At 32.5% G+C, this 27,176-nt stretch overlaps 1 protein-coding gene across 8 annotated transcripts in view; it reads left to right on the top strand.

Moving 5' to 3' along the window:
• LOC118198261 (3',5'-cyclic-AMP phosphodiesterase 4C-like) overlaps positions 1 to 24,318 on the top strand; it is a 539,317-nt gene extending 514,999 nt beyond the window's left edge. For all 8 annotated transcript variants that reach the window (XM_085809228.1, XM_085809230.1, XM_085809226.1 and 5 more), the window contains 6 exons: positions 2,667 to 2,828; positions 6,062 to 6,161; positions 9,331 to 9,485; positions 12,879 to 13,001; positions 19,525 to 19,707; positions 20,612 to 24,318. In XM_085809228.1, coding sequence (XP_085665354.1) covers positions 2,667 to 2,828; positions 6,062 to 6,161; positions 9,331 to 9,485; positions 12,879 to 13,001; positions 19,525 to 19,707; positions 20,612 to 20,875 — 987 coding nt within the window. In that variant the 3' untranslated portion in view covers positions 20,876 to 24,318. The remainder of the gene's footprint in view (positions 1 to 2,666; positions 2,829 to 6,061; positions 6,162 to 9,330; positions 9,486 to 12,878; positions 13,002 to 19,524; positions 19,708 to 20,611) is intronic.
• The last annotated feature ends 2,858 nt before the right edge of the window (positions 24,319 to 27,176 follow it).

The raw sequence follows: 27,176 nt of genomic DNA, 5'->3' as shown, positions 1-27,176 counted from the left end.
CATCGGGTTGTCATCAGCTACAATGGAAGAATTCCGTCCTGTATTATCTCGTCTAAGAGCTTTGAAGAGCGGAAATGGCAAAAGAAAATTCTATATCCAAGGCTGTTTTCTGCGATAGTGTTACGTGGTAAGTGGGATGTGAATACTTGCTACCTAGGAACACTATCATTAAATTTTTAAATAACATTTCTTCTCAGTGCCTCTTCGAACACTCGAATGTGAAGTTCAGAAGGCAATTTAATATATCAGAAATGCGTCCAGAGATATTGCTGATACTAGGAAATATGACAACTGCGGCCTAGAAAAATATCATAAATGCTTAAATGAAAATTTATCTTAGTGATTCTTCAAGCATTCGAACATCATGGAAAGAAAACGGTAGTTGCTCGTAATTGTTATATGGTACGCAGTCGTGTTTGTCTAGATGCATATAGAAAGAATACTTTTTTTTAATTTAAAATTTTCCGATTAATTAGAAATACCTCCTCTGAGTTAGATAAATTCCTTAGGTTGCATTTTTTATCGCTCTCAAACTTTTACCGCTTTTATAGAATTGAATAAATAAATTTAAATATTAAGGAAAATAAACAAAAATTGAACGTCTTATTGCAATTTGACGTTGTGTTGATGAAATGCAATTTAAAAATTCATAAATGTAATTAAAGTTTTTAATGCAATTCTTGACTGGTCCCTTAAGAAATGATACATTCTCCAAGTACGTATTTTCTGGGGAAGGGTCTTAATGTACTTTTAAGTGTGCTGAAGTTGTGAGTATGAAATAACTAATTTTAGAGTACTGTCTTTTTCTAGTTATGAATATCGCCGTTTTTGTGTCTATTAAGTCATCCTATTTTTAATTCCTTCGAAATTCGTGAAATAAGAGCTTGGCAATGTATTAAACTAAATTAGCGTTATTGCGGCTTTAATTTTATAAATACAGTGCCTGTAAACTTACTGTACTTTTGGTTTATTGATACATAAACCGAGAGTATTCAGTTAGATATAATTGTTGAATTGTAACTTACGTTTTAAAGATTTGATGATTGATTTATTATGTGTTAATAATTCTTCTCTGTGGTCTTGGTATATTTGTATTATGCAGTTTTATGAATATGGTTTAATGATATACTGGGAGTTAAGCTACGTTTATAGCTACATTATTTCTAATACGTGAAGGGACAGTAATATGAATGTTTTGTAATTTATGTGTTTTCTGGTAACTAAACTATATAGACATTTCGTAAGGACAGAGTCACTCGATGCGACATTTCCACACAGACACTCCATTATTAAACTGCTTATTTAGATCCATTCTACCTGCTTTTATATTTTTCCAAATATTTTTTAATCATTCTGCATTGCCCCAAAATGAGAATTACACGTATAAGAAGAAAGTTATTTTAAAATTATATCAGTTGAGTGACGCTTATGATATAAAAGTAGGAAAAATGCTCTGTAATAAATATAAGTAACATAGAGACAGAAGCATGTCTGATTAAGTGAATTAATGTCATAAGCGTTTGTAAATTAACTAGTCTTCGGAAAACCTTAGCGTATGTAGTTATGGCAAAAACTAAAACAAAATTATTTTTGTTAATAATTTTATCGCCAAAGTGTCAAAATGAATTAGGTAATTTGTTTACGTTGATAACTAATGAGCTGTTGTATTACAAACCATATATTAAATATCGCATACTGTGTAGCTTAACAACATCGCTAGACTACTTACAATGTATTTGTAAAACTAAAATTAATTAAAAATTTTGAACTGTTTCATAATTCTGGTTATCAGATAACCAGCGGGATGTCCAGTATTTTCAACGAACTGTTTAAAGGAAAATTACTGGAAAGACTATAAGGTATTTCTCCCGCCTTCTTAGCATGCTTTCGTAGTGTAAAGGGCAGCAGGCTGGGCGGGTATTCCAGAGGTCCGTGGGTCGATTCCCGGCGCAGGCGTTGCTCATTTTTCACGACTCCTGCTTCAAATTACCTAATGTCTCTACAGTGGCGCCCGAACTAAAAGGATGGTGGATGATGATTCTCCACTCCCAGGATTTGGCGATTAGGTCCCCTAAACCCCAGCCCCCTTTAAAAAGGGGTGTATATAAGGTATTTCTCCCGCCTTCTTAGCATGCCTTCGTAGTGTATTGGTCAGCACGCTCGGCGCGTATTCCAGAGGTCCGTGGTTCGGTTACCGGCGAGGGCATTGCTTATTTTTCATCTTTTCTGCTTCGAAATAACCTAATGTCTCTACAAGGTGTCTTGACAGTAGGAGGGAAACAGTATAGAGGACTCTCTTGGACACAGGAAAATTAGGGAAAATTTCTGTGCATCTCAATCCTTTCAGCCACCGGGAAACTAACCCATTGTTCAGCTATTATTAGTCTGCTGGTTGTTCCTTTTCTACTTGAATTTCTCTATTGTGAATTAATTGCTTTTGAATTTTTTAAGAACATATTACAGAACCTCGTATTTTAATAAAATATTAAAGAATTTTTAAATGGTCTTTTTTAGTTTAATTAAGAGGAAAGACATTAGATAAATGAGAATAAGTCAAAATTGAAATCGTGTGATAAAACTGCATGTAATTCTCTAAGCATTTTTCTTTATGCATTTGTACTTTTGTATAAATATCAACAAATTAATAAGAATCTTATATTTTACAGGACCGAGAACTCTGCAAAACGTTCAAGATTCCTTCGAAGACCCTAATTAATTTCCTGTTAAATCTTGAAGATCATTATTTGAAAGTGCCCTACCATAATAGTAGCCATGCGGCTGATGTTACTCAATCAGTGCACGTACTACTTTTAATGCCAGCGCTAGAGGTAATCTGGCATCAGAACATTTACATAAGTGAAATATTAATTTAGGAATCTTGTAATCTATTGTTTCATGTCAATTCCTAAAACTGATTCGACGCTTAAACAACCAATTTTCTAATCATCCAATCAAGATTTATGTCCGATTTCTCTCTTTTTTGTTCAATTTCAGGAAGAATTTTCCATGATTTTTAATTACACAGGATTACTGTAAACACTAGAACACTAATTGTTTCCGTGTTTCATATGTATACAACTATTTACAACTTAGCATATGTTTTACTGACATTTGAGCAGGTAATGTAAGTGTAAATTACATAGTGTTACCACTGAAACAGTGCTTTAAATACTCTCCCAAGGAAGTAATCTGTAAATGAAAGGCCTATTTAATCAAAAGGGTTAATAATGCTGTTGAGCCACAGCCATATCTAATTTTTGTTTCTCGCAGAACTGTCGAACTTAAGTAATTAAGTCGGAGGATTCTTAGAACCCTTTACGCTATTCTCGAGTTCAATAGAATTATTTCATATGAAGGATGCAGGAACGCGTTCCAAGGTATGAAATAATTTTATTGGTTATAAATTTAAATAAAAGATCCAGGATTACTAAACTGAAATCGCGATTTAAAACTTTGATATGTTCTCTTTTCCGTCAACCTGTAAATATTTGCTTAAAATACTTGCAATGTTTCTGAAATTCATATTTCGAAAGTTTCATTTCATATATCGCAAGTCATCAAGCTTCTAAAAAGTAGAAAACAAGTTTGAACATATACATATCCCTAAAAGCATTTTTATAAATATTGATAATAAGTAAATTCGCCATAGCCACCATTTCACTTATGCTTACACTATGACTGTAATGCTTCTTAGATGACATTTAAAATAGAAGTGCATCTAACTCCGTTTGTAGTTCGGACTGAATGTTGTTAGTGAGATCAAAACAGAGAAACACGTTTGAATTTTACCCTAGATAACTTAAAGAAAAAAAGTAACAAAGAACCAAATCTTGCAAGCCAAAAGGAAGGTTAACTAACTGAGAGTTTCATCCCGTAGAAACACTTATTTAATTTTAACGTGGTTTTTTGCGTAGTTGTAGGGAAGTAACAAATTCTTACATCTCCAACTTGTGAGAACTTTTTGGCAAATGTTCTCCCTTAATTTCATCAAAATATCGGGACAGAATGCCCCGCTGTCTATATGATTGGACAGGGGGTCGGACACTCAGGTCAACTTCCTCTTCATATCGCTTTCTCCACAAAATAATGAACATCGTTTTTGTTGTGGTCCTAGCTTTCCTTGGCCTTTTGTTTCTTGAGCAATTTGAAGTTAACCATTTTAAGGTCTATTAGAACATGTAATATTATTTACGAATTAACATCTTATTCCATTTGGTGACCTTAGGAGATATTCAGGCCTAAAGTGCTGCATACTATTTAATTAAAATTTGACGGTAGGCTCCCTTTATTTAGTTTAAAGAGCCGCTGGTGCTTACTACGTAGAATTACTAACGGAAGTGTGAGGATGTTATAAAACTAATAAAACAAAAAAAAGATTTTACATACGCAAATATATTTTATTTTACATTTTATTAATTACATTTATTACATTATTTTTATCATGTTACATATTTATTTATTTACTTTACTTTACTTTTTATTTTTTTACATTATTACTTTTAAATGATTCAAAATTTCACTATGTAAAATTTTTCGATGATATGAGAAACGAGGTACATAAATTAGGATGCCTGCAGTTATATTCCTAGTAAAGTTAAATCTATAAATGAATTGCCATGCGTACTTGGATAGTTACTTGGCGCCATATTAAAATTAAAATAATGTTTCATAAAACCAAAAACGTTTTCGTTTCATTTAATGTCTACACTGAAATCTCCCAAGATAATATTAGGAATATCTATATCTACAGTAATTCTTTTCACCGATCAATAAAGTAGTCTCAGAACATTTCATCAGTGCATTAAAGAAGAACATCTTCAAATCTTTTGAATCAACATTTGGATGGATACATACAGATGCTAGAATAAATCTTGACTAAATTGCATCAATCATACAAATATCGCCTGCTTTTGAATCCTGTATTTTCTGACGCTGCTTAACAGTAAATTATGTTGGTACACAATCTGCTATACTCGTCAAATTTCTTTAAATCGCAACACCACTAGCTTGGCGAAATAAAATAAAATACAGTAAACACCACTCGAACACACTGACTGTCTACCAGACCACATTGCCACTGTCAAGCGGTCGCGCATGCCCACGAAGGTTAGAACTCCCCAAAATTTCGCTACTTTTTGACACATCGCTATGCATATACCCTTTGTCCAATTTTTAAAATATTTTTTATGTTTGCTAATGTGCTCTTTCATCTATTTAAATACATATTTAGATTGAATGCAACGTTTGTAGGTTCGAAGATATAAATATTCGCGCATACTTCAAATAGAGTTTTAATTTTTGCTTTCCCATCAGACCATTATGGAGGAAAGTATGCCTACGTTAAAAAAAAATAAGGTATTATGCCATTCATGGTGCGAGTATTAGGACAAACCTAATTTTGCATTTATAAGGAATAGACCTTTTAGTTGGTATACTGATCAAATTTATTTAAATAAGATTTTAAAATTTTATTTGTCCCGTTTTTTATCAGCCTTGTCTTAAATATATATGCATTACTAATCTAAAAATTCTGAGATAATTTCTTTTTGTGCTCACAGAACAGTAAAAATAACCCTACAAGTAATGAACTAGTAACTGATTCGGACTAAGTTATAAAAACTTTCGGTTTTTATGCTAACTAACGTTAGGATTAATGGGAACATTTTATGCTAACTAACTAACGTTAGCATAAAATGTTCCCATTTATATTCTGTGTGGTTAGCTCTGGAAAATTTAGTTTAAACTTCTGACTTTTTTATCGACCAAAGTGAAATCTAAATCATTATTTCATACAGATGGCTTTTGTAATTTCAGCAGGATAGTTTAAAAGTTTCTCATTATAATACTATCTCTTATTATGCTGTCTAGCACTGTACTTACCTGGCACTGTACCTTTTTAGATTTGAATAAGAAAGTTACATGATCTTTTAAATATACTAGAATGAATCTGTAATGGATGCTAGAAATAGTATGTATTTCAGTTGTCTTAATCCTGTGGAAATAATGATAATAGCTTTAAAAATATGTGTTCAGGTGGCTAATTATTTTCTTTTTCTTTTAGTCTGTGTTTTCTGATTTGGAAGTGTTGGCTATTCTCTTTTCTGCTGCCATTCATGATGTTGATCACCCTGGAGTCACTAATCAATATCTCATTAATTCGAGTGAGTCTTAATTTAATATTGACTAACACTTTTAATTATATTAGACATCTATTAATGGCTGTTATTAAATTATTATTTAATTAAAAATTAATTATGTTATTTACTAATTAAAAAATTTCAAATTGCATTTTATTACAATTTCCAGTATCGTTCCATTTAGCGGATTAAGTCTAGTAAACATTCGCACTCTATTCCAGAATAGAATTCCCTTTTATCAAGTAAATAAATAACTTATTTCTAAAATCAGAAAGATCAGATAAGCGTAAAGACTCACCCAAATGTAAAGCGTAAAATTTTCTATGATTAATTAAAATGTCTAAAGTATTTTACGCAGGTTTTCAATGTTTCAGTACAAAACTTCATATTTGTTTAAAAAAATATTAATGATGTAGTTGTTGAAAGTGACCGCAACAACCATACCATAAGTGTAGTTTTAATTTTTAAATCATGTAATTGCTAAAATATTATCGCAATAACCATAAAAAGTAGTTTATAATTCTTAAAATTTTTTTTGTCTATATTAAAAGCAAGTTGCTCTTCATCGTTAGTAAATATGGCTCAACGTTTCTGAGGAGTGTCACGTTGATTAAAATAAATACTGAAATGTTTCAGAAGTCAAACAACAAAAATCAGCGCAAATGGATTTGTGCTTTTGCAGCTGAGGATGATGGTTCGGTAAAACCATCGAAACTAGTCCTGCGAAAATTTGAAAACGCTGATTTTTGTTGTTTGACTTCTGAATTAGTATTTGTTCGGCGTGTTATCGTATCTGAATGTTTATGAGTGGTATTATATTCTTTCTCAATTTTGAGCAAAAAGAATGTTTTATCTGTATGATTGAACAAGAAAGGTGAGTGGTTTTTTTTTTTTTTTTTGTTACCAAAAATAAATAAATAAATAAATAAATAAATAAATAAAACTGGGTCGAGATAGATGTGGCCTTAATTCGGAAAAGAGGCAAGTATTACATTTTATTCCATAAATTCATTCAACTTTAAAATCAAGGAATGTTTGGAATAACCTATGTGAGCATGACAGAAATGAAAATTATACTGAAGAATCTCGAAGTCGTGCATTGACGTTTGACGGTGAGTATGAAAGGTATGTGATGGTTATAAATGTAAGGAAAGTACACGTATGCTAAAGAATATTTTTCATTAGGTATTAATTTTAGCATTCTTCAGTACTTCAGTAATATTTCAACTTCAATACTTCAGTAATATAGTTTTTTTATTCAGATTCCTGTGTATAAAATCATCTTAACACTACAAAAATTTGTGTGTCTTCTTTCCCATTAGGTTTCCTGTTTTGGTACTGATATGCATAAGAAAAATGATATTTGAATAAATCTGAATAAAAAACTTTATAAAGGTCGAGAAACATGCACGTTTCACTTTACTGAATACTATCTCATTGACTCGTATAACAATCTCATTGACTCGTATAACAATCTCATTGACTCGTATAACATATCAAAGGGCTTGCGTAAATATTAAGTACATGAGAAACATAAAAAAGAATACTTTTGAAATCTGTTGAAATAGTTTCATACTTTATTATTATCTGTGTAGCGAAAATATGCTCTGAAATCCATGCGTACCAATTGTTACATACTTTAAATTATTTTATATTCTATTCGTCTTGTGTATGTTATTATAATGTTTTGTATCAAGTTTCTTCAGATATAAACTATGTAATGCACATCAGTGATCTCTGAAAGCTACTAATTTGTTTCCCATGTTTATATTTTTAAACAGGTATAGGAACAGCAGATATTTTTAGCACTTTCTCTAAATTTAAATTTATAAGGTCGAGAAACATGCACGTTTCACTTTACTGGATACTATTCGACTCATAGGAGGATGCGGGCATTCGATTTGTATAATAGGCTGGCAGGTATAGTCTAGTCTCTTCTACCGAAGCACCATCTTACGTATGACTGGCAACATCTGCCACCGAAGGATTTCATCAGCCCCTTCTAGCACATGCCCAGCGAGAAAGCTTTTGGAGAGAGTTTACGTCGACTGTTTGTGGTTTTGACCTGGGCTCCATTAATGGCCACATTATTAGAGCGCGATAAATATGCAATCAAACACATTCAGAAGAATTAGACGAAAAATTAATTTAAGGAATGAATCATTTGATTCTTAGGCTCAGTGGCTTTACGCAGCATAAAATTTCTCGAAAGAGTTTTCAATCAATGAGCAGAAAAATTTTCCTAAAACAGCACAGAAGTATTAGTAGAATAAGAAATTAAAACATTCTGTACGTTTAATCAGCAAATGTTTTTATTTTATAATTTTCACAATAAAATAATGATTGAAATTCTCGAATGTGTATTTTCGGTATTTGGGCTATAAATAAAAACAGAATACAATGTTTATCTCGTCAGTTTTCTCGAACAATAAATAGCGAACAGATAACAAGCGATATAGATTCAGCAGCTCGCAATGAAATAAATATGGTAATTCAGCGGCGCCATCTGTCGAGGAATACTCGGAATATACGGTACAAATTTTTTCCTAATATAATCTTGAATAGACGAACCCTTCTCTTTATACTGTCAAACCATTTGTTTGAAGAAATATTGCTCTCGTCAGATTTATTAATATTTTTATCATAATTTTAATGTAGAATATGTTGTCATTCAAAGTTAAATATCCTCAAGCCTATTATTTTTAATCATGCAGTACACGAAACCATTTTTTTTTTAATCATCGTACTTTACAGTATCTGCTGCATTTGGCGAAAAGTAATAGTTGTATTTTTATCTTCTAACAGAGATTATTTTATGAAACATTCCTGTGCATTTAAATGATGATTAATGTAACTTGTGACAGAAAATATGGAATATTTGAGTACAGCCTTTATTTTATAATTGATTCCGGGGAAAAATGACCTCTTTGGTGTGTAATATCTGGTATTACATATTGTTTAATTGCTGAACCAGTTTTTTTTATTTAACCTTTTTTGATACAAAATCGTTATAGGTGTAACTTAAGAATCGTTTACATGTTAAAGTGATTTACATGTTCTCTCATTTGTAAAAATGTTGCGCAATTACAATGTTCATTATGTAACCTTTGCACAAAGGGTTCCTGATCTCCATTCCTGTTGCACAAAGGTTTGTCCCTTGCTTTCTATTGATTTTTATTTTCTGTTGTGCCAGGTTCTGAACTTGCCGTTATGTATAATGATGAATCGGTGTTGGAAAATCATTCCTTAGCGGTGGCCTTCAAACTTCTTCAAGACGAGAACTGCAACATTTTCTCAAGTCTGAATAAAAAACAAATGCTGAGTCTCCGTAAAATGGCCATTGATATGGTAAGTTCACTAACCCACTTGATCATGATTATATTTCATTTTTAAGTAACATAAGGCTGCTGAGGATGTTTTAGGAACTGAAGAATAATTTTGGAAACTCTCGCTACAGGTGTATATTATTTCCTTCAAACTGAACTGTGTTTATTGTTTGTTATTTGAAACGTACAACATTTAGTTAACTTACTTGAATAATTAGTTTAGGTTTATCCGCAATGAAACGGATCACGCTCGGGTGGGAGAGATGCAGAAAAACTACGTAGAGTGAATAGAGAAAAACTTCAGGAAACTTTCTTTGTCTGGGTTTACCTTAAAATTTCGCGATTAAGAATTTACATCAGCATTTCGGGGGGGGGAGATGCATGCCAGAAACGAAGCAATAATACAATAACTTAATAGCTAACAAAAATTTCTAAAAACTTTTGTTGTGCATTTTGTATTCAATACTGTTATTTTTGATGAAAATCGAATATAATCAGTTATAATTTAATCGAAATCAATTATTTACATTTTGTACTGTAAACAAATTCTATTCATTTAGTAATCGAAATTATTTATCTCTATTGACAGGCAAGAGAAGACGACTTTTAAGAATCTACGTTATTTTTGCTATTCTAGGAACTTAATTAAAACTTAATGTAATATAAGGTTGAATCTGTTAGTTTGGAGTTTTGGACAGGTTTAGTTTTCAAGGTCTTTTTTCAAATATTATGACGTAAAGTAGCATCAAATTTATTTAAATATAAGAATAATCTTACGATTGCAACAGAAATAAAGAATAATCAAAAAATGTTCGAAATATGGGGATTTACTCCACATTCGCAAAAAAATCTGATATTCGCGATATCTTAAAAAAAATAAATACTTCTAAAATTCACAGAAATTCACGTAGCGATAAATTTGCTATCCTACTCATAGGTCAATACTATTACTCAGTAATTAAATATTAAAACCACATTAATGATGCACATGATTATTATGCCTAATAGCTTTCTATATCTATGTGTGAATTTCCGTTTATCCCGTCGAATGTAGCCATTTTCCTTAAATTATGAAACAATAAATTAACATTTTATCCAATTTTTTTGCCACGTGGAATTTTTTAATCCATACATAGAAAAATAAATCCGTTTGTAAACGTGTATTTGAAAATTTATTTTCTACATTATGAAAACAATACCAAGTTTACGAATTAATTGCGAAAAACAATACCAGTTGAGGAATAAACAGATGTATATGACCACTAAAAGTAATCTGCGAATTAATTGATTAATCCTTTGAGAGCAGAAACGCCCGGGACAGCCTTTCATTCAAATAACCAAAACCGCCTGAAACGGCGGAGATTGCAATGTTGTTTTCTCCTCTGCCCCTAAGGTACGCAATTTCCCCAAATGCATTGTATTAGTTTATTCTAGGCAGCTGTCCTCAAAGCCTAATGGAAGCTTGTTTGTTAGCAAGTAGAAAGGATATCATTTGAAATATTCACATCTCTTTGTGCGTTAATGGAAAAGGGAGGGGTGGGTGATATACGGGGACCGGCGTTTTGGTATTTTAAGCATGCAGATTAGGGAAGGCTTCGGTTTTCTAAGGGTTAAGGGAATAATATTTATGTTGTTTTATGCTTAAAATATTATCAGCAATTATTAAAGTTAGGATGCATGTTATTAACTTCGAAAAGAATGCTGGCACATTTCTCCTAAGCTTTTAATTTTTAACCAAGTAAACTAGTAATCTATCTGCGATGCTTTCGCCTTCAGAGAAAAAATAATGTAATCAGAATTTTTTAAATATACATCTTTCTAGTACGCATTTCGTATTTTGCATGGAAGCATCTAATCGAACTTAATAGTCAATCAGTCTGAATTCCTAATCTAGTCCAATTAATTGGAAGCAAACTAGAGAGATATTTACGCATAAATTATACAGCGCCGTATAAAAAATACAGCGAAAACTTTAATAAGTTTAAAACTTTTATTTATACCTACGAACGATAGCTTTCAATTCATTTATTAACAAATAACGAAGAGCAGAAAGTGAAGAGAAGAAATTAAAACAAAATTTAAAAGAAAAAAAGTCTGAAAGCTTTCAGATTTTATATTACGCACAAAGGGGCGTTTTTTTAACGTTTTCAGTGTTCCCTTTATTTATTAAATATCATGTTCTTTGCACTTAAACCATAAAATTCAATTCAACAGCAATATCGCAAAATAATTTTAAAATGAACATATCTTTAGAATTTCCGATACATAGTCTCGCGCGATGGAGATAAAAATGTTTTTTCGTACAGCGTTGCCATTGCTCGCTTTGTAAACGTTGAGTTTCTTTATAAAAAATTCGTTAAAGTTTTACAAAATATGGAATAGATAATGGAACAAATTCCAAATTCTAAGTTCGGGCTTCCAGATCCGCATATTCTAGTGGAGGACAACTTATTGTAAATTTGATGTCTCTAGGTACCGTTGTTTTTTCGCAGCGGGAGAAACATACATACATTCATGCAGATTCTTCATTATTTAATTTCTTTAAATATAATGCGGGGTTCTAATATTAGGTGGCAACAATTAGAAAAATTGGCCCGACATTTATAGTGAATCAACGCAAAATGCCAAAAGGAAATTAATAGCCCTTCTAGGCTAATGTCCTTTAGGCTAATAAAATGAAATAAAATTGAATATACAAAATCCGTTAAATCATACCATCACATAAGAGTATGATCATCCTAGAAAGCGCTGAAAGCTGCTCAGGATGTATCATAGGCGGCAACAAAATTACATCCGTGAGAAAGAGTCCCAAATCTCCCACCCGTCTCTCCCTGCAACTAAATCTATCGAAAGAACCACTTTCAGCTCGTCAGTGTTTTAAGTGCCTTGATACCATACAAACACTATACATTTGCAAACATCTAAGTCTTACTCGGGATTCATACCCGAGCCCAACCATACATCAGCCAGGGCGATACCAATCAGGGCGAATAATTAGCTTCCTTCAGCTTAATGCCTGTCCATAACCTTCAGCTTAATGCACTGTCCAATTTACTGCAAACAATTAAGTTTTTCAACCGAGATCGTACCCTGTAGAATCAAAGATCATAGCAGAGGAAAGTTCTTACATATTTTACACAATTTTGAAATATTTCATATGATCATACGTCATCCAGAATTGGGCAAAGTCCAACTCTTCTGTTTTAGACGCATTGAATTTCGATAGCTTTAATATTCTATTTTAACTAATAAAAGTAATACTATTTTGCCAGATTAGTTTTGATTTTTCTACAGCTATGTCTAAGTTTTTAAGGGACTAGGACACTTGTTATTCTTAAAGTTTTTGTTTGGGAAGAATAATATTATTTTTCTGTTTTTAAGCTGTACTAAGGTATCATGTTCTTTATTTATTTAGGTTTTGGCAACAGACATGTCAAAACACATGAATTTATTGGCTGATTTGAAGACGATGGTTGAAACAAAGAAAGTCGCTGGTTCTGGAATGGTCCTTCTGGACAACTATACGGAAAGAATACAGGTATAAAAATTTAATGCATCTGCCGCAAATTAACCTGTTGTAACAATACATAATTTCTGTCATGAATTAATATGTAATCTAAGGTCTTAGGTAACATTTTAAACAAAATTTCAAAGAATTTTAAAACTAATTTCCTGATCAGTAAAATAAGCATTTATTTATCCGTTTAAACGTTCTCTGAAACAGATAAATTACATGAACATTTGAGAAGCAAACGCATCTTTACCAGATATCACTTATTGTTATCTTTATCAGATATCATCATATATTATTTATTGCCGCCTTTATCATATTATGCAAGTCATCTTTACCAACTATCACTTATTACTTCAGTTTTAAACATAATACTCAATATTTTGATCTCTCAGCGGGATAAATTACAATAAACATCTTTATTATATAATGAAAAGTGTTAATTTAGCTAATAAAAAGTGTGTTTCATTAATCTTGTGCTCTCAAGTGCGTAATACTTACGCCATATAATTAGCTTTTACTTAATTCGGCCGTAAAAAATAAGGTTAGCCATAATTTTAATGAAGACATTTTATTTCCCAGTGTTCGTTCCTAGTAGTCAGTTCGCTATTTTTAATGTGCGCGTGTTTGTGAGGTAAAAGGTAAAAGTGATTTTTTTTTTCAGACTTTCGAGGAAACTCTAGTGCGTAGTTTGTAGGTAATAATAGGAAGATCAGTTGAAACAAATCAAGCGCTAAGGGAATTAAGTTGAAATTTTCTTTAATGATGCTAATGGGAAACTAATTCAAAATATGCTATAGGAAGCTAAAAATTAACTGTCAGTTAATGTAAAAATTTCGTATCGTAAATTCGTATCGTAAAAATTTCGTATCGTAAATAGATAAAATTTACAAAAAAAAAAAAAAAAAAAAAAAAAAGCGCATTTTGCTATTGCTAATGCAGTAAGGCTTCCCATTAGAGCATTAAGGCACATTTCCTCAATTTGGCAGAAAATTAAACTTGTAACAGAATCTGAGTCATTTCAGGTATTCCGTGAACACTGGGAACCTGAAAACAAGATAATAGCTTCTTTCTTACTAAATAAGCGAATAATAACTATGTCAGCTACAAGCACTACGAATACAACTAGGATTGACAGGATCAAATCGGTATGTTACATATTGACCATGTTAGAGATCGTGCCCTGTAGCTTCAATATTCTATGAAGCATTATTAAGCTTTAGAGAGAAGGTTTCATCAAAGTTGATGTAGACAAGATTGAATTTTTACCTTTATTACAGAACTGGACAGCTACATAAACACATTCTACCTCACTCAACCATTATAGTAAATGCACTCAACAAAAATCTCTCATTCAGATCAAAATCAGGGATTGCCAGAGCGAAACAATCGCTTCATAATCAGTTTTGCGAGACAGTATTGGATGGAAAATGGCTTGCAGTACGCAATCTACTAAATCAACAGCACATGTAGTGCAGCTTATGCTGTTGTAGAGAATACCTTGTTTGGATCCAGTTACAGCAATAGATAATGTACTTCTCACCGGCGTGTCACATTTTGTATAAAGGATACCAGTCCATGCCAGATACGAGTTTCAACACAGGGTTCAACACGCTTCAGTCTTGCTAGTATTATGGAAACAGTGCGTTATTGGAGGTGTCAGGGGCCTTGAGTTCAGCGAGATTGCATTAGAGTAGCGTAAATTCCTGCATATGATACCAAAGGACCATAGTAGTCGGGATGTGTAAAGATGCTTTCCTATCCAAATTATGTGAGGCATTTTTATAGAACATCTGGTCTTGGATTCTACCTACTGGATGACTCCCTTTTTAAAATTAATCTAGCGTAGATAATAACTGGTATTCCACGACAGCATGTGTCGGGATTATGCGTCTCATTCACTAAGTTGTCCCATACTCATACTCAATTCGTGCTGGGTTTATACAAAATTAGATTCCTTATCCTAGGAATCCTTATTCTAAATAACGTTACCAACAGTATGCGAGGATATTATACAGTATGCTTAGTCGCTCGAAGTAACTATATTCTACGTGAAAGATGTGTTTAATTTTTACTGTTTTTTTCCTTTGGATGAGGAAAATGAGCCTTCATCTTTGCTTCTGCTACAATTTTCTCTTTTTTTACATGATATTCTCCTTTCTTTGGGTGGTGTTCCTTGCAACTTTATAAGGCAAAAAATCTCAGGTGGGAATAGTTTTGGTTCAAGAGCATGAATGAAAATTGAATATTAGTTTCTAAATTAAAAGGCCTTAGTGAGTGTCGTCCTGCTTTCTGTTGATAAATTGTATGTATTTGAAAAGAAGAAAAGTAAAGTAGCGAATCTGTTGTGGCATCGCCGAGGCGATGGAAATCACATCATTCGGATCGACGTTATGAATGATGGTTTAGCAAAATTTGCGTATTAATGATTTTAGTTTAAATCATAATTTCATATAATAATGTAATAAACGTCTTTCATTGCCTCCAGTACTTCAGAAACCGTTATGCGCACGTGCACTTAATACTAGATATTGAATTATATGATCAAGTTGAGATCAGGGTGCTTTCTAAAAAATAATGGTGATATTGCGATTTCCCAGGTGCCATTATATGATACATTAATGTTCTTATAACAAATGCTTGTCTGTTTGTTAAAACAAGATTTGGTTTTCCAAGTGGTTAATTATGCACTCTTGTTACATTTGCTTTCTATTAATAATTCGCTGAGCTACATTTATTCAATTATATTGTTCAACGAAATGAGTGTGAGAATACTGTGATTTAATATTGCTAATAATAATTTTAATGCTGTGCTAATAATAACTTTAATATTTCACAAATGAAGATGTTATTTTATTTATTAATTTATATATATGTAAGATAAAAAATAAATGAATCAAAATTATAATTTAGTCTAAGGGTAACTCTTTAATTCTTCCTCTCGGTTCTGAAAAAAATCGTAATAACTTCTCTCGATTGCGTCATTCCTAGATCATTTTTTTTCATGCCCTGCACAGCGCTGATGACGTAATAATTGTAAACTGAAACTCCAACCAAAGTTTTCTCTTCGTGTGCTTCGTAAATTGTAAACCCAAACCAAAAGTTTTCTCTTCGTGTGCTTCCATCTTGCATAACTACGCACTTCAGCTTCGCTCTTTGCCCTGCTAGAATGTAATTTCTCTGTGTTGCTTGCTATCGCTATAATATCAAAAATGTAAATATTCTTGAATAGTGCCAAGTGAATTGTGGTCACGAATGTCAATTGGAAAATAAAAATAGAATATTTTTAGATACTATGACGTCAACATATTACCATACTATGCAATCAGAATTCTTCTTCTTCAATATGGAGCTAAGTACGCATCAACAGTGTTCTGGCTTTTCCTTACTTTTATTAATCATATATATATATATATTTAATGTAAAGTAAGTCCCTCTAAACTAGAAACTGAGTATTTAGCTGCATGTTTATAATGCTCTGGTTTGTGAATGACATTACTGCAAATTTCAGGGCAGCACGATAACAATAAAACATAAATAAGCAATTCTTTTGAATTCATTTGTATTTGATGAAACTGAAACTGAGGCAGGATAAACGGGTACTTAAATGAATTTATTTGTGAATTTAATTTGTTACGGCTAAGGTGGGATGGCAACAAAGACATCATTCCATATCGGTCGCGCCTAAACAGCTGTTTTTGCATGGACGTTTTAAGCGTAGTTTTGCAGGTCAGTTGAGCTCAACTCTTCCACTCCTGTAGAACAACTAAAATAATATCGAATTTCACAGAGTGATCTATCAAAGAACATCGCCATTAAAATCTCCGAGCTGCGTAGACCATTAGCAAATGATTCATATTTCCACAGCAACACGAAATTGACCAGGTCGTTAAACTAGTGGCACCAAACATTATCTACAATCTCTCCGCATTTGTGACCCGAATGTGATGTACTGCTCAACTGTCGCTCCTCCCAACCAAACAGCCAACTACATCACACTTACATTCCACCCCACAACCTAACGTCGAAACACTCTTCAAGAAACCAGGATCTCAACCGCGGCTCAAACAAGTCTGCTTCCGCAACTTTTACGGCTGTCGATCAAATTTCGAGCATATCAGATTAAGCGTTTGGATGGCGGCTTTATAGCTCCGAATATTCTGACCCCGCAGAATTAACGTAGCTGCAAATCCCTCTCGTCTAGAATAGTTGTTTTGGCCACCAAATTATGCCTATAAATAGTTGAAATGCATTTGTTTCTATAACATTGTCTAAGCTGACCTTTAGGTCCTCTGAGTGGCACGGCCTTTAGGATCTGCGCATGAAGACTCACATTTAAGCACATTTTATTAGCTAAATTTTTATAATTGCCTTATTTAGTCATTGTTTTCATAAACTTCCTTTCATTAAGATGACATGACGTTATTAAAGAAAGCAAGAAGCAAACTATTTTAAATTATAACCTAATATATATCGTAACCGTAAACATCTCAATGAAGTCACATTAAAAATATCTCATTAAGACAGTATTAAACGAAATTGATGTAGTACATAATTCTCCATTTACTTTGCTTTTGTGTCCAAATCCTTATTATCAGTTCAACCTTATTATAATACTTTTCCTTTAATAAATGCTACTATAAGGTCATAAACTTCATAATAAAATGGAAGGATATTAATTTTGTAATCTAATGTCCTTACGCTTTGTTAGAAATTTATCAAATTTGATAAAAAAATGTCATAAAGTCAAGCTTGAAATATTTCAATAATTTTAAATTTGTGTGTTGAAAGAGCTCAACTTTGATAAATATTGCATTTTTTTTTTGTTATTCTGTAAGGGTATTTATAGAACTTTACCAAATATTCTAAAAAATAATAACCCTTTCCTTTTATAACGAAATAATACATCTCAATTCGCAAAGAGTAATTCACAATGGTATAAAAAAGCTAGAATAAAAGTAGGTGTAGCTAGAGTATGATGTCCTAGCTTCTTTTGCGGAATACAAATTTAGTTCCTTGACATTTTTAAATTATGTTCTTAAAAGCAAAATTAAAACTCATTTTTATTCTAAATTAACAGCATATAACAGTTTAGTTCTGTCAATATTAACTTTCTAAGTAATACTCGTATCTTGAATGTGAGGTCTTCTAGCAAAATGTTATACAAAGCTGCGTCCAGTTCAAAGACTTCAATCTAGTGTATGTGAAGAGGAATTGCATATCTTTAGCCTGGAAATGGTGGAATGGTCTTTTTATGGAGGCCATAATTCAGAGTAGCTAAAACAACATACATTTCCACAAGCGTCACCTGTCAGTGAACATTGCCGTACGTAACTCTAAATTGCGCAGACTCGTAGCAACTAGTCCGCATTACCAAATAATTATAGATTGCCACACTAGACCTACCAGGTCCCAAACCTAGCGGCATCAAGCAACATCTACAGTATAGGTGGACAAATACTTTTATCTACTGGCTAAAAAAGTCTTTTTTAGTGAATCATGCAGGCAGGGCTGTGATTTCTACTGGTTATCAGATGACTGACATGTGTACCTTTTCATTCTCAAATAAAAATTTAGGGGTGAAATGTTATTTCTTTAAGCTCCATTTTCTGGTGAGTCTTATCATCTCAACAATATTCATGCTTCATTGTTTAATTTCTAAATTAAAGTTTCTAGAAAAGATAGGACAATATTCTTCGGCCGATGCACATGCTCTCTAGCATAACTAGTATCCTCAATTTAGGTTGATCGCTGGTACAGTCCGTGCACATTTTGTATGTGCTCATTTCAGTTGTTTGCATACAAAATTCGGTAGGAAGGAGATAAAAATGTCGTTGCGAGTTTCATAACGACCTGGAATAACAATTAGGCTGCATTCGGTCGGCGGGTCCACTTTTGCCATCCCTGCAAACTCTCTGACAGGATCTCTGCAATTCTTATAATTCTAAGCATCTTATACAAAGTATAAGTTAACAGCCAGTCGTTTAGTCGAGAAGTTAGAGTGGCTCTACATATATGTTCTTACAAATAAAATATTAAAAGTTACCTTAACTCTCATAAGTAAAAAATGATGGATGCTCCTTTGTGGGAGTTTCCTAAGATTTTAGTTTTACGTGGTTTGTGGAAATTCTCTATAACGAAACTAAATATAATACTAAATATAATATAATACATAGCGCTTTGAAAGTATGCAAAAGATAATGAATTCTCTTTTATGGAGGTAGCTTGTTACTCAAAGCTAAATTCCGCATTGAAATGGAGAAATGAAACAATGTAAAAAAGGTATATTTGAAAATGTGGTTTAACTGAAATAGTATACTTTTCTTAATCATTTATATTTGCGCGATCTTTATCTTTTCATACACTGTAGGTTTACCTATCTATCATTTATTAAAACTACTAATTTTTCAATTTTATTATTTGTAAGATTATTATTAAAGACGTTCATTCATATAATTTAAATTTTCAAAAGTAGTAATAGTCATGAAATCATTATTTTTAAACTATCACTCAACTGCTTTTACAGTAACCTCGTCTGTTTTTTATTCAGGTTTTACAAAACATGGTTCATTGTGCGGATCTAAGTAATCCTACGAAGCCATTAGAAATCTATAAGCGTTGGGTTGACCTTATAATGGAAGAATTTTTCCAGCAAGGTGACAAAGAAAGAAATCAAGGAATGGATATCAGTCCTATGTGTGATAGGCACACAGCCACGATTGAAAAATCACAGGTTAGTAATCAGCATTTATTTATTAATCAGTATAATTGGTATTAATTCAGGTTTATGATTTTTGGAAATCTTTCTTCATTCATTTGATTTAGGGATATTAGTCCTCATATTTGTCAAATATGTGTGTATGTGTGTTTTAGATTAATTCATTGTAGTTAGTTTCGTTTTACTATGGGTTGTCATCTATCTGGACCCTATACTTTGTGAGTATTTTTAAACCAATGTTTGCACATTTCATAGAAAAAATTTTTAAATTGGACACATTCTGCTCGTGATGATATGTATTTTTAAGAATACTTACATAAAGTGTTAAACCTTTAAATATCTAACCAAAACAGACATCAATTCAAAAAGAGTTTTATATATCAAAGAAAATAACAGTTTCCTTAATTTAAGCTTAAAATTATGGAATGTAAAATCTTAGCTTCAAGGACACTGTTCTTTTCGAAATGTATTATTGCTTGGACGAACATGTTAAGAAATTCTATTAAACCATTTTCTTAATCATTAAATGATATTCTGCTACATTTAAAAGGTAACATCTTTCTACATAAAATGTTATCCTATTATAACTGCATGGTTCTATTTTGTCACAGTAGATTAGAGTTTGAATTTTAACCATTTTACCATCGGTGAACTTGAGCTTGCTAACAGCTTTAATTTGTTTTTAAAATCATTAGTAACTATTTTAAAATTATTGGCATAATTGATTGAACCCTCTGAAATCTTTATTACTACATAACATAACTATTCACTTTATCATTAACAAACGCAATGAATTTTGATTTAACAAACATTTTCTGTATAGCTTGGTACGGGTAATATATATTTTAAATTCAGGAATCTGTGTTTTTAACGTTTATATCGATTTTATGCATAAATATTGCCTTGCTTGCTTTTCCAGGTCGGTTTCATAGATTATATCGTTCATCCGCTTTGGGAAACTTGGGGTGATCTTGTACATCCAGATGCCCAGGACATATTGGATACACTTGAAGAGAATAGGGACTGGTACCAAAACATGATTCCCATCAGTCCATCAAGCAGTCGCCAGAATGTATCGGAAGATTCTCCTCCAAGCTCAGGAAAAGAGCGCATCAAGTTCCAGGTGACGTTGGAAGAACCAGAGTTGGAAGATTTTGAAGAGGAGTCTGGAGAATTGCTATAAAGTCGTCCAACGCTGGAATAAGTTCTCCACTCTTACCTCTGGAAAGAAGATCACTTCTTCAAACTGGAGAAGACCCGTCCCGAGGACAGATCATTTTTTTAACAAAGTATTCAATTTACTTATTGTATTCTGTCAATGGAAATGGGAGAAGCTTGACTACAAATGAAACATAAGCTTCCTATACCACGGTGAGGAAAATTATTAAGTCGACGATTATTGTTATTACTATTTTATCATTTTTTCAATTATATGTCGTACAGTACCTGTTGGAATTCAGCTCAAAAGGTTCTTCTTTGGACATTCATCAAAATTTAGAAAAGATGAGACTGAATGCAAAGCAGTAACGTACGACAAACAATTTTCAGCAGCTAACAGTGATGATCTCAAAAGGACAGTAAGCTGCAACAAGTGACTAAATGTGAAATCGATTTCATCTTTGCTCTTTATTCTTCTTTTATCATTCAACCAGTATGAGCACATTTTGCTGCATGTTGATGGGCTAATTAGGTTATAAAGCTGTATTTCTAGAATACCTGACAGCAACTTTTGTGCAAGTTTCCATTTACGGTTTTAAGCCGAAGAAGCCTTTTTTTCCCGATTGTTATATAATTATATAATTGAACGTGTGGAGGCTTGTAGTTTAAGATAACCCTGCACGATGGTTTTCCTGCAATATCTCTTTCAAAGAATAATCATATTCCAGCCAATTTATAACTTTCAATTTGCTCCTTAATCTAGTTTTTTTTCTAGGTCTGAATTCTTGTCATGTTTTTGCCGTCCATAAATTGATTTATTGAAAACAAATTAAGCAACCCGTTCCTGAACAAAACTCTTTAAAGTGTATCTGACATAATCCGAAAAAAATTCTTTCTATCGTTGAATAAAAGACATATTTTTTTAATAAAAATAAAAATTATTTTAGTATTTCAGGAGTGGGAAAATTAATTTAAGGATGGCAAAAATATTTAGAGCGTTTATCAAACGTGGTATTATAAAGCCTAGCTATGTTTCATGCTGTACAGACTAGTCAGGCGTATATTTTGTCACAAATGGTTGTTCTATGTTTTTCAATTCACCACGTTTCTAGAAAACTAAGCATATCATGGAATTTTTGTAAGCCAATAGAATGTTTGTGGTCTCTAGTCAAATAAAACTTTCTGGGCTCCAAATACTCGCTCGCGTTAAAAATCTCTGTACGAGATTTCTTACCGGCTCGCGAGAGGAAGCTCTGAGAAGTTTTGAAGTTGCTTTCCATTAAGGATACTCTATCATCTGTGCAGATTAAGATATTTTTCCTTCGAACTCTCAAATATATTCAGATTTTCGAGCCTGGATTTTACTTCATTTTTGAGTGATATTCTCCGTTTCGAATCTGTTGATTTTATGCTAACTAAATCGCACACGCATGTAAGGATCGACAGCTTTATGGTTCGCGATGTTCTTTCATATTTACCACTCATCTGATACTTGTGTTAGTTTTTCACGTTAGTTCGTTGTTCCAATCAAAGTACAAGCCAAAGAAGTTGCTATGTATAATAACACTAATTGCGTGTATATAAATCTTTTATTTTATTTTCTTTCTTTTTTCGTTTCCTTCTTCAGTGGGAATCTTAGCACCACGCAATGCTGTAATCAAGAGAGATTTAAGTCGTGGAAAGGTGCGGGCATCCTTCGAGGCAGCATCTGTATATAGACTTGTGATATGGAATTTCTTGAGGTAGCTTCGGTATAGCGATGTTTGCGCTGCTCCACGACTAAAACGCTTCTCTTCCCTGACAATGCCTTAGAGGAAACCCGCATCTGTTGGCGTACAAAACACGCTTTGCTGTGCTAGACTATTCTGTGTTAGAGAAGAGATAGTATTTATTTATCCAAGTGTTACGCTTCATGCGAATCTTTAGCTTTATCTATGTATGCACTGTAGTTCTAGTACCAAAGGATAAATCGAAATTTCTTTCCGAGATGAGCTCTTGATATCATAGATATTCAATTGAAACTTCTGAAAATTTTTACTTGATGTTCTATAAACAAGATGAATGCATTCATTCCGATAAACCTAACGTTTATATGTGCTTTTAAAAGGCTTTTGCAGCAATGGAAACTGAATGTAACAAACAAACAATTCCCCCCTCCCCCCCAAAAAAGGAAGGAATCCTCAATGGTATTCTTTTTGTTCCTGAACTTCTGTATTAACGGTTCTTGAAATTAATAGTCGGTCAAGGCAAACTTATAAACAATTTGTGAGGTCATAAAAATTAGCTTCATGTCCAAGATATAAGTTATTTTTAATCAAAATTGGAAAATTCTTACATTTAAAAAATGATTTGACTATTTCTTTGTAACCGGGTTTAACGTATTCATGAATCTTCACTGACGCATAAAATCTTCACTGACGTAATGATTAAAAACGACAGCATAAAATATTTCTGTTCATTTTCCAAAACTGTTCCCCTTGTGGGACTACAATTTTAGAATAAAAATATTTCTTTTAAATCCTTCGTAAGGATGGTCATCTGATTTTGTTTTGCGTTTTAATCCCAGCTGACACATTATTCTGTAGAATCCTATTTTGGATTTGATTTCAGTGAGAAATGTCGTTGAGTTCTGAAATCGATAAAACTCTAATTTTAGAAATATTCCACTTTATCAAAATTATACACTACATGAAAATAACACAAATTCTAAGAGCGCTTTCCTAAAACTTTAAAACGTTCATGAACTTTAGTCAGAATGTTGTTTATAAATAATTTATCGGTACTTAACAATTGACATACATCTTTATTTTCGAGGTTTTTAGAATATGAAGCTTGATATAAATTTGTAAGGTTTAAAATCTTTTATTAAATTAAAGTATAAATTTTTGCTAATTTATGGCCTCATTATTTTGGCATAATTAATTAGATTCTTTTGATTACTTAACTAATGCAATATCAGTTTGTCTATTTGGATACAGAAACTTTGTTCCTCTTTGCTTTTCTGAAAGCATGAAATTATATTTAGTTTTCATCAGCTGCAGGCATTTTATTACATATCTTATTATGCAATGTATGTTTTATTTCAGAATAAAATGTGCGAAAATAATTTGTAATGAAATTGTATCGGTGGTTTTGGAAAATTTTTGCCAAATTGCATAGTTTAATATTTTAGGCATATGTATAGGGCTTCTTATAGTGAAAGTGAATTTTTCTTCTGCATTGTGCTGTGAATTTTCTGTGAAAATTTTACAATTTGTTCTCGAGTGCCAAATTTGGCGCTGTCGCCAAATCTCCGCCAACGCTTCAAATAAAAAGCTAATAAATGTGCTAAGTGAGTATCTAGACGGAATGCCGCCCGAAAACTTCAAGCAGACCCAATTTTTATTCAAGTTCTTTAAGCAGGTAATACATCTCGACGTGATTCTTTTTGAATTCATTGTAAAATAAAAAATGCATTTAATTCAAGGATTTTGTGTTTATTTATTTTTTATGCAAATTTAATTTTAGGAAAATTAGGAATTACTTTGCATGTTTGTTATTCATATTTAAACAAAAATGAGACTTTGGATTTTTCAAATTTCAAAAACAATCAGATTTACTTAAATTAAAAGCTACATTTGAACATATGTATTTAGAACCTAGAATCTTCTAGTGCAATCGTTAGTTAGTCCAAGGACACTTTTTTGAAAATATAATTATAATTGTAATACACGCTGGCATATTTTAGTATATAATTCATTCGAACATCAATAACAATGGCCTATATTTATCAAACACATTTATTTTGTTAATTGCGTTTCTAGCAAAACGGTTTTTTACTTAAGTGCTTATCGTTTCAAACCAGCATTAAAAGCTGCTTTGGCAAAATTTGGTCATAGTCAAAAACAACATTTCTCACTTTTTAATCAAATAATTACAAACAATAAAGCACTTTTAACAATATCCAATTAGTAAAGCAAGAAACTTGTGTCTGGTGTTTAATCAACTAGTGTTTGGGAGACTAACTGGCTCCACCATTCAAGGAGAAGGTACTACCGGGTGTATTTAGTCAAGATCTCAATCGATTTCGAGAGCAACAGGTGCAGGTCCCTCTTCACCAGAAGCAAAGAAATCTTCAAGACAAGAAAGTAGCATTGATACTATTGTTATTATTCTGGCATGCAGCGGGGAATTCCTATCCCTGCTCTTTCCAGATTCCTGAGTGAATCCCTAATAGGGCCTGACGTCTGATAAAGTCCGTAAATAGTATTTTCCAAATGAGGTATAAGCTGAAGAAAAACTTTGAAGCCCACTGCTTCCTGCGAGAAATGCCAAGACTGTATGGAGCTGTAGAAGGTGCTGTTATCAGGCACTGTTTAGCTGGTCACGTAGTCTAAAGCAGCGAATCTAATGTCATCAGGGGAGTGGCTTGCCAACTACAGCGCTAATTTAAAAGATACTAAACTATTTACACGGTGAAGAAATGTTCTTTTAAGAAAGCAATGAAATGGCTGTTAATTTGGCCGTTAATGTTCCGGCTACTGGGGGTCGGAGATAGTCTGGCTGGCATGTAAAGTCCAGTATGTGAAAAATCATAATAAAAGAATAAACAGTCTTAAAATTATTTGGTGTGTCCGTAGTCGAGAGAATGACCCCCTTAAAATGTTCGTAAAAATACGAACAGCTCATCTAAAACACTGTTGGGTCAGTTGCGATGCATTAATTAACGAAAAAAGATTTTATTAAATCCGACGACCATAGGCGCTATCTTGACTCTCATTGGCTGGTCTGATTTGTTTGTAGTAGGTGGGCGGCGAATTGGGGTAGAAGCCTTCGCTCAGAATTTCGTAGAATAGCACGTCAGCGAAGTTCGTTGAGTTGCTTATGAAAGCTCTTGAGAAGAAATTTTCATTAATCCTATTGATGAAATCCTGAATTGGTTCAAGTTTCAGCTCGAAATGAAGACTTTTATTTCGGACGTAATATGAGGCACCAATGATTGTCGAAGAAACTTATTTTGCATTACCTGAATTTTCTTAATATCCTTATCTGTGACATTGACCGAGGCAGGCAAGGCATAGATCAGAATCGGTCGGATGACCAAAAGATAGTATTTTTTTAGGTTCAGTGATAGATTATCCCTCTTTAAAAGTGGAAAAAAGTTTAACGTGATCCTGTAGGCTTTCCCGCAGGCCTGGGTCACATGATCTTTCCGGGCGAAACGGTCGGATTTATACCCTATGGCAATAAAGCGAACGAGAAGGTATCACCATCTGCCGACAAAAATAGTAACGAAATTGAAAAATTAAGTTAATAAAATATTAAATGCGTTAGGAAAACTGGGCTGGACTTAAAGTAATTAACTAAACAAGATAAATCTTTGTGAATGTGAAATTTTGTGAAACGCGCCAAAAAATCCAATTGACCAATTGAAGAAATTTTTTGAATAATTTTTGCAGCCCCAAAGTCAAAACAATTCAAATTTCCAACTATGATTAGCTATCGAAGACATGTTAATAATGTTTGATAATAACTTTTAATAATGTTTTAAATTTACCATATTGTTTACGATATCCTAATTGCAGTAGGAAATGTTTCAAGAGATATCTTTCAGTAAAGTCTTAAATTAGAATGAGTTATCTTACTTGAATTTTTAAAAGTTATATGTGAGCAAATTATATACACATAAGTCACCTTTCAAAGAAAGCGATTTTAAATAGTACTTTGTATTTGCATGCTTAAAGATAACTGGAAGTATTCTTTTTCTTTGGATTATTGGTTGGTTGGTTTTGATTATGGCAAAGAACTCCAGGGCTATGTGTCTAATGGAAGGGATGCCTCCGTAGATGACTTTCTAAGGGAAACTGGCTTGTATACACTCTTTTACCCTAGAATCGTTTTACGTGTGTGTACACTTCAGTATGTATACATACCTTATTGTTTGTTAAACACATCAGCTATTTTGCACATTGATCAGTATAATTTCTTGTTTTCGTTTTAAATTGAGCATTTTGTTTCGCATTATTTTTACATCGGTTTGTATGTTTTCTTTTATGACACTAAAAATCACTGAAAAGGATAAAAAGGCTTTTATAATTAAGGTAGCTAAAGTTTTCCTAAGTTTATGCTTTGATTACACTCCATAATAAAAGCTATAACCGTGAGCTTATAGACACTACCGTACAATATTTAATTAATCTCACATTATTTGCTTAATATGAATGTTCTTGTCAAAAATGAAATTAGTTCTAACATTTATTTTATTGCAGTAAACTGCCTGTTTTCAGATTACTGTTTACAACAGAAAATGAGAAAATAGCTGTATCCTATGTTCTATAATGTAAGTC

This window comes from Stegodyphus dumicola, chromosome X2, assembly GCF_044657685.1.
Source record: "Stegodyphus dumicola isolate Sdum_Otavi_A_Nest chromosome X2, ASM4465768v1".
Taxonomy (NCBI): Eukaryota; Metazoa; Arthropoda; class Arachnida; order Araneae; family Eresidae; genus Stegodyphus; species Stegodyphus dumicola.
The sequence above is the reverse complement of the archived record's forward strand: the minus strand, read 5'-3'. Positions and strand labels throughout refer to the sequence as shown.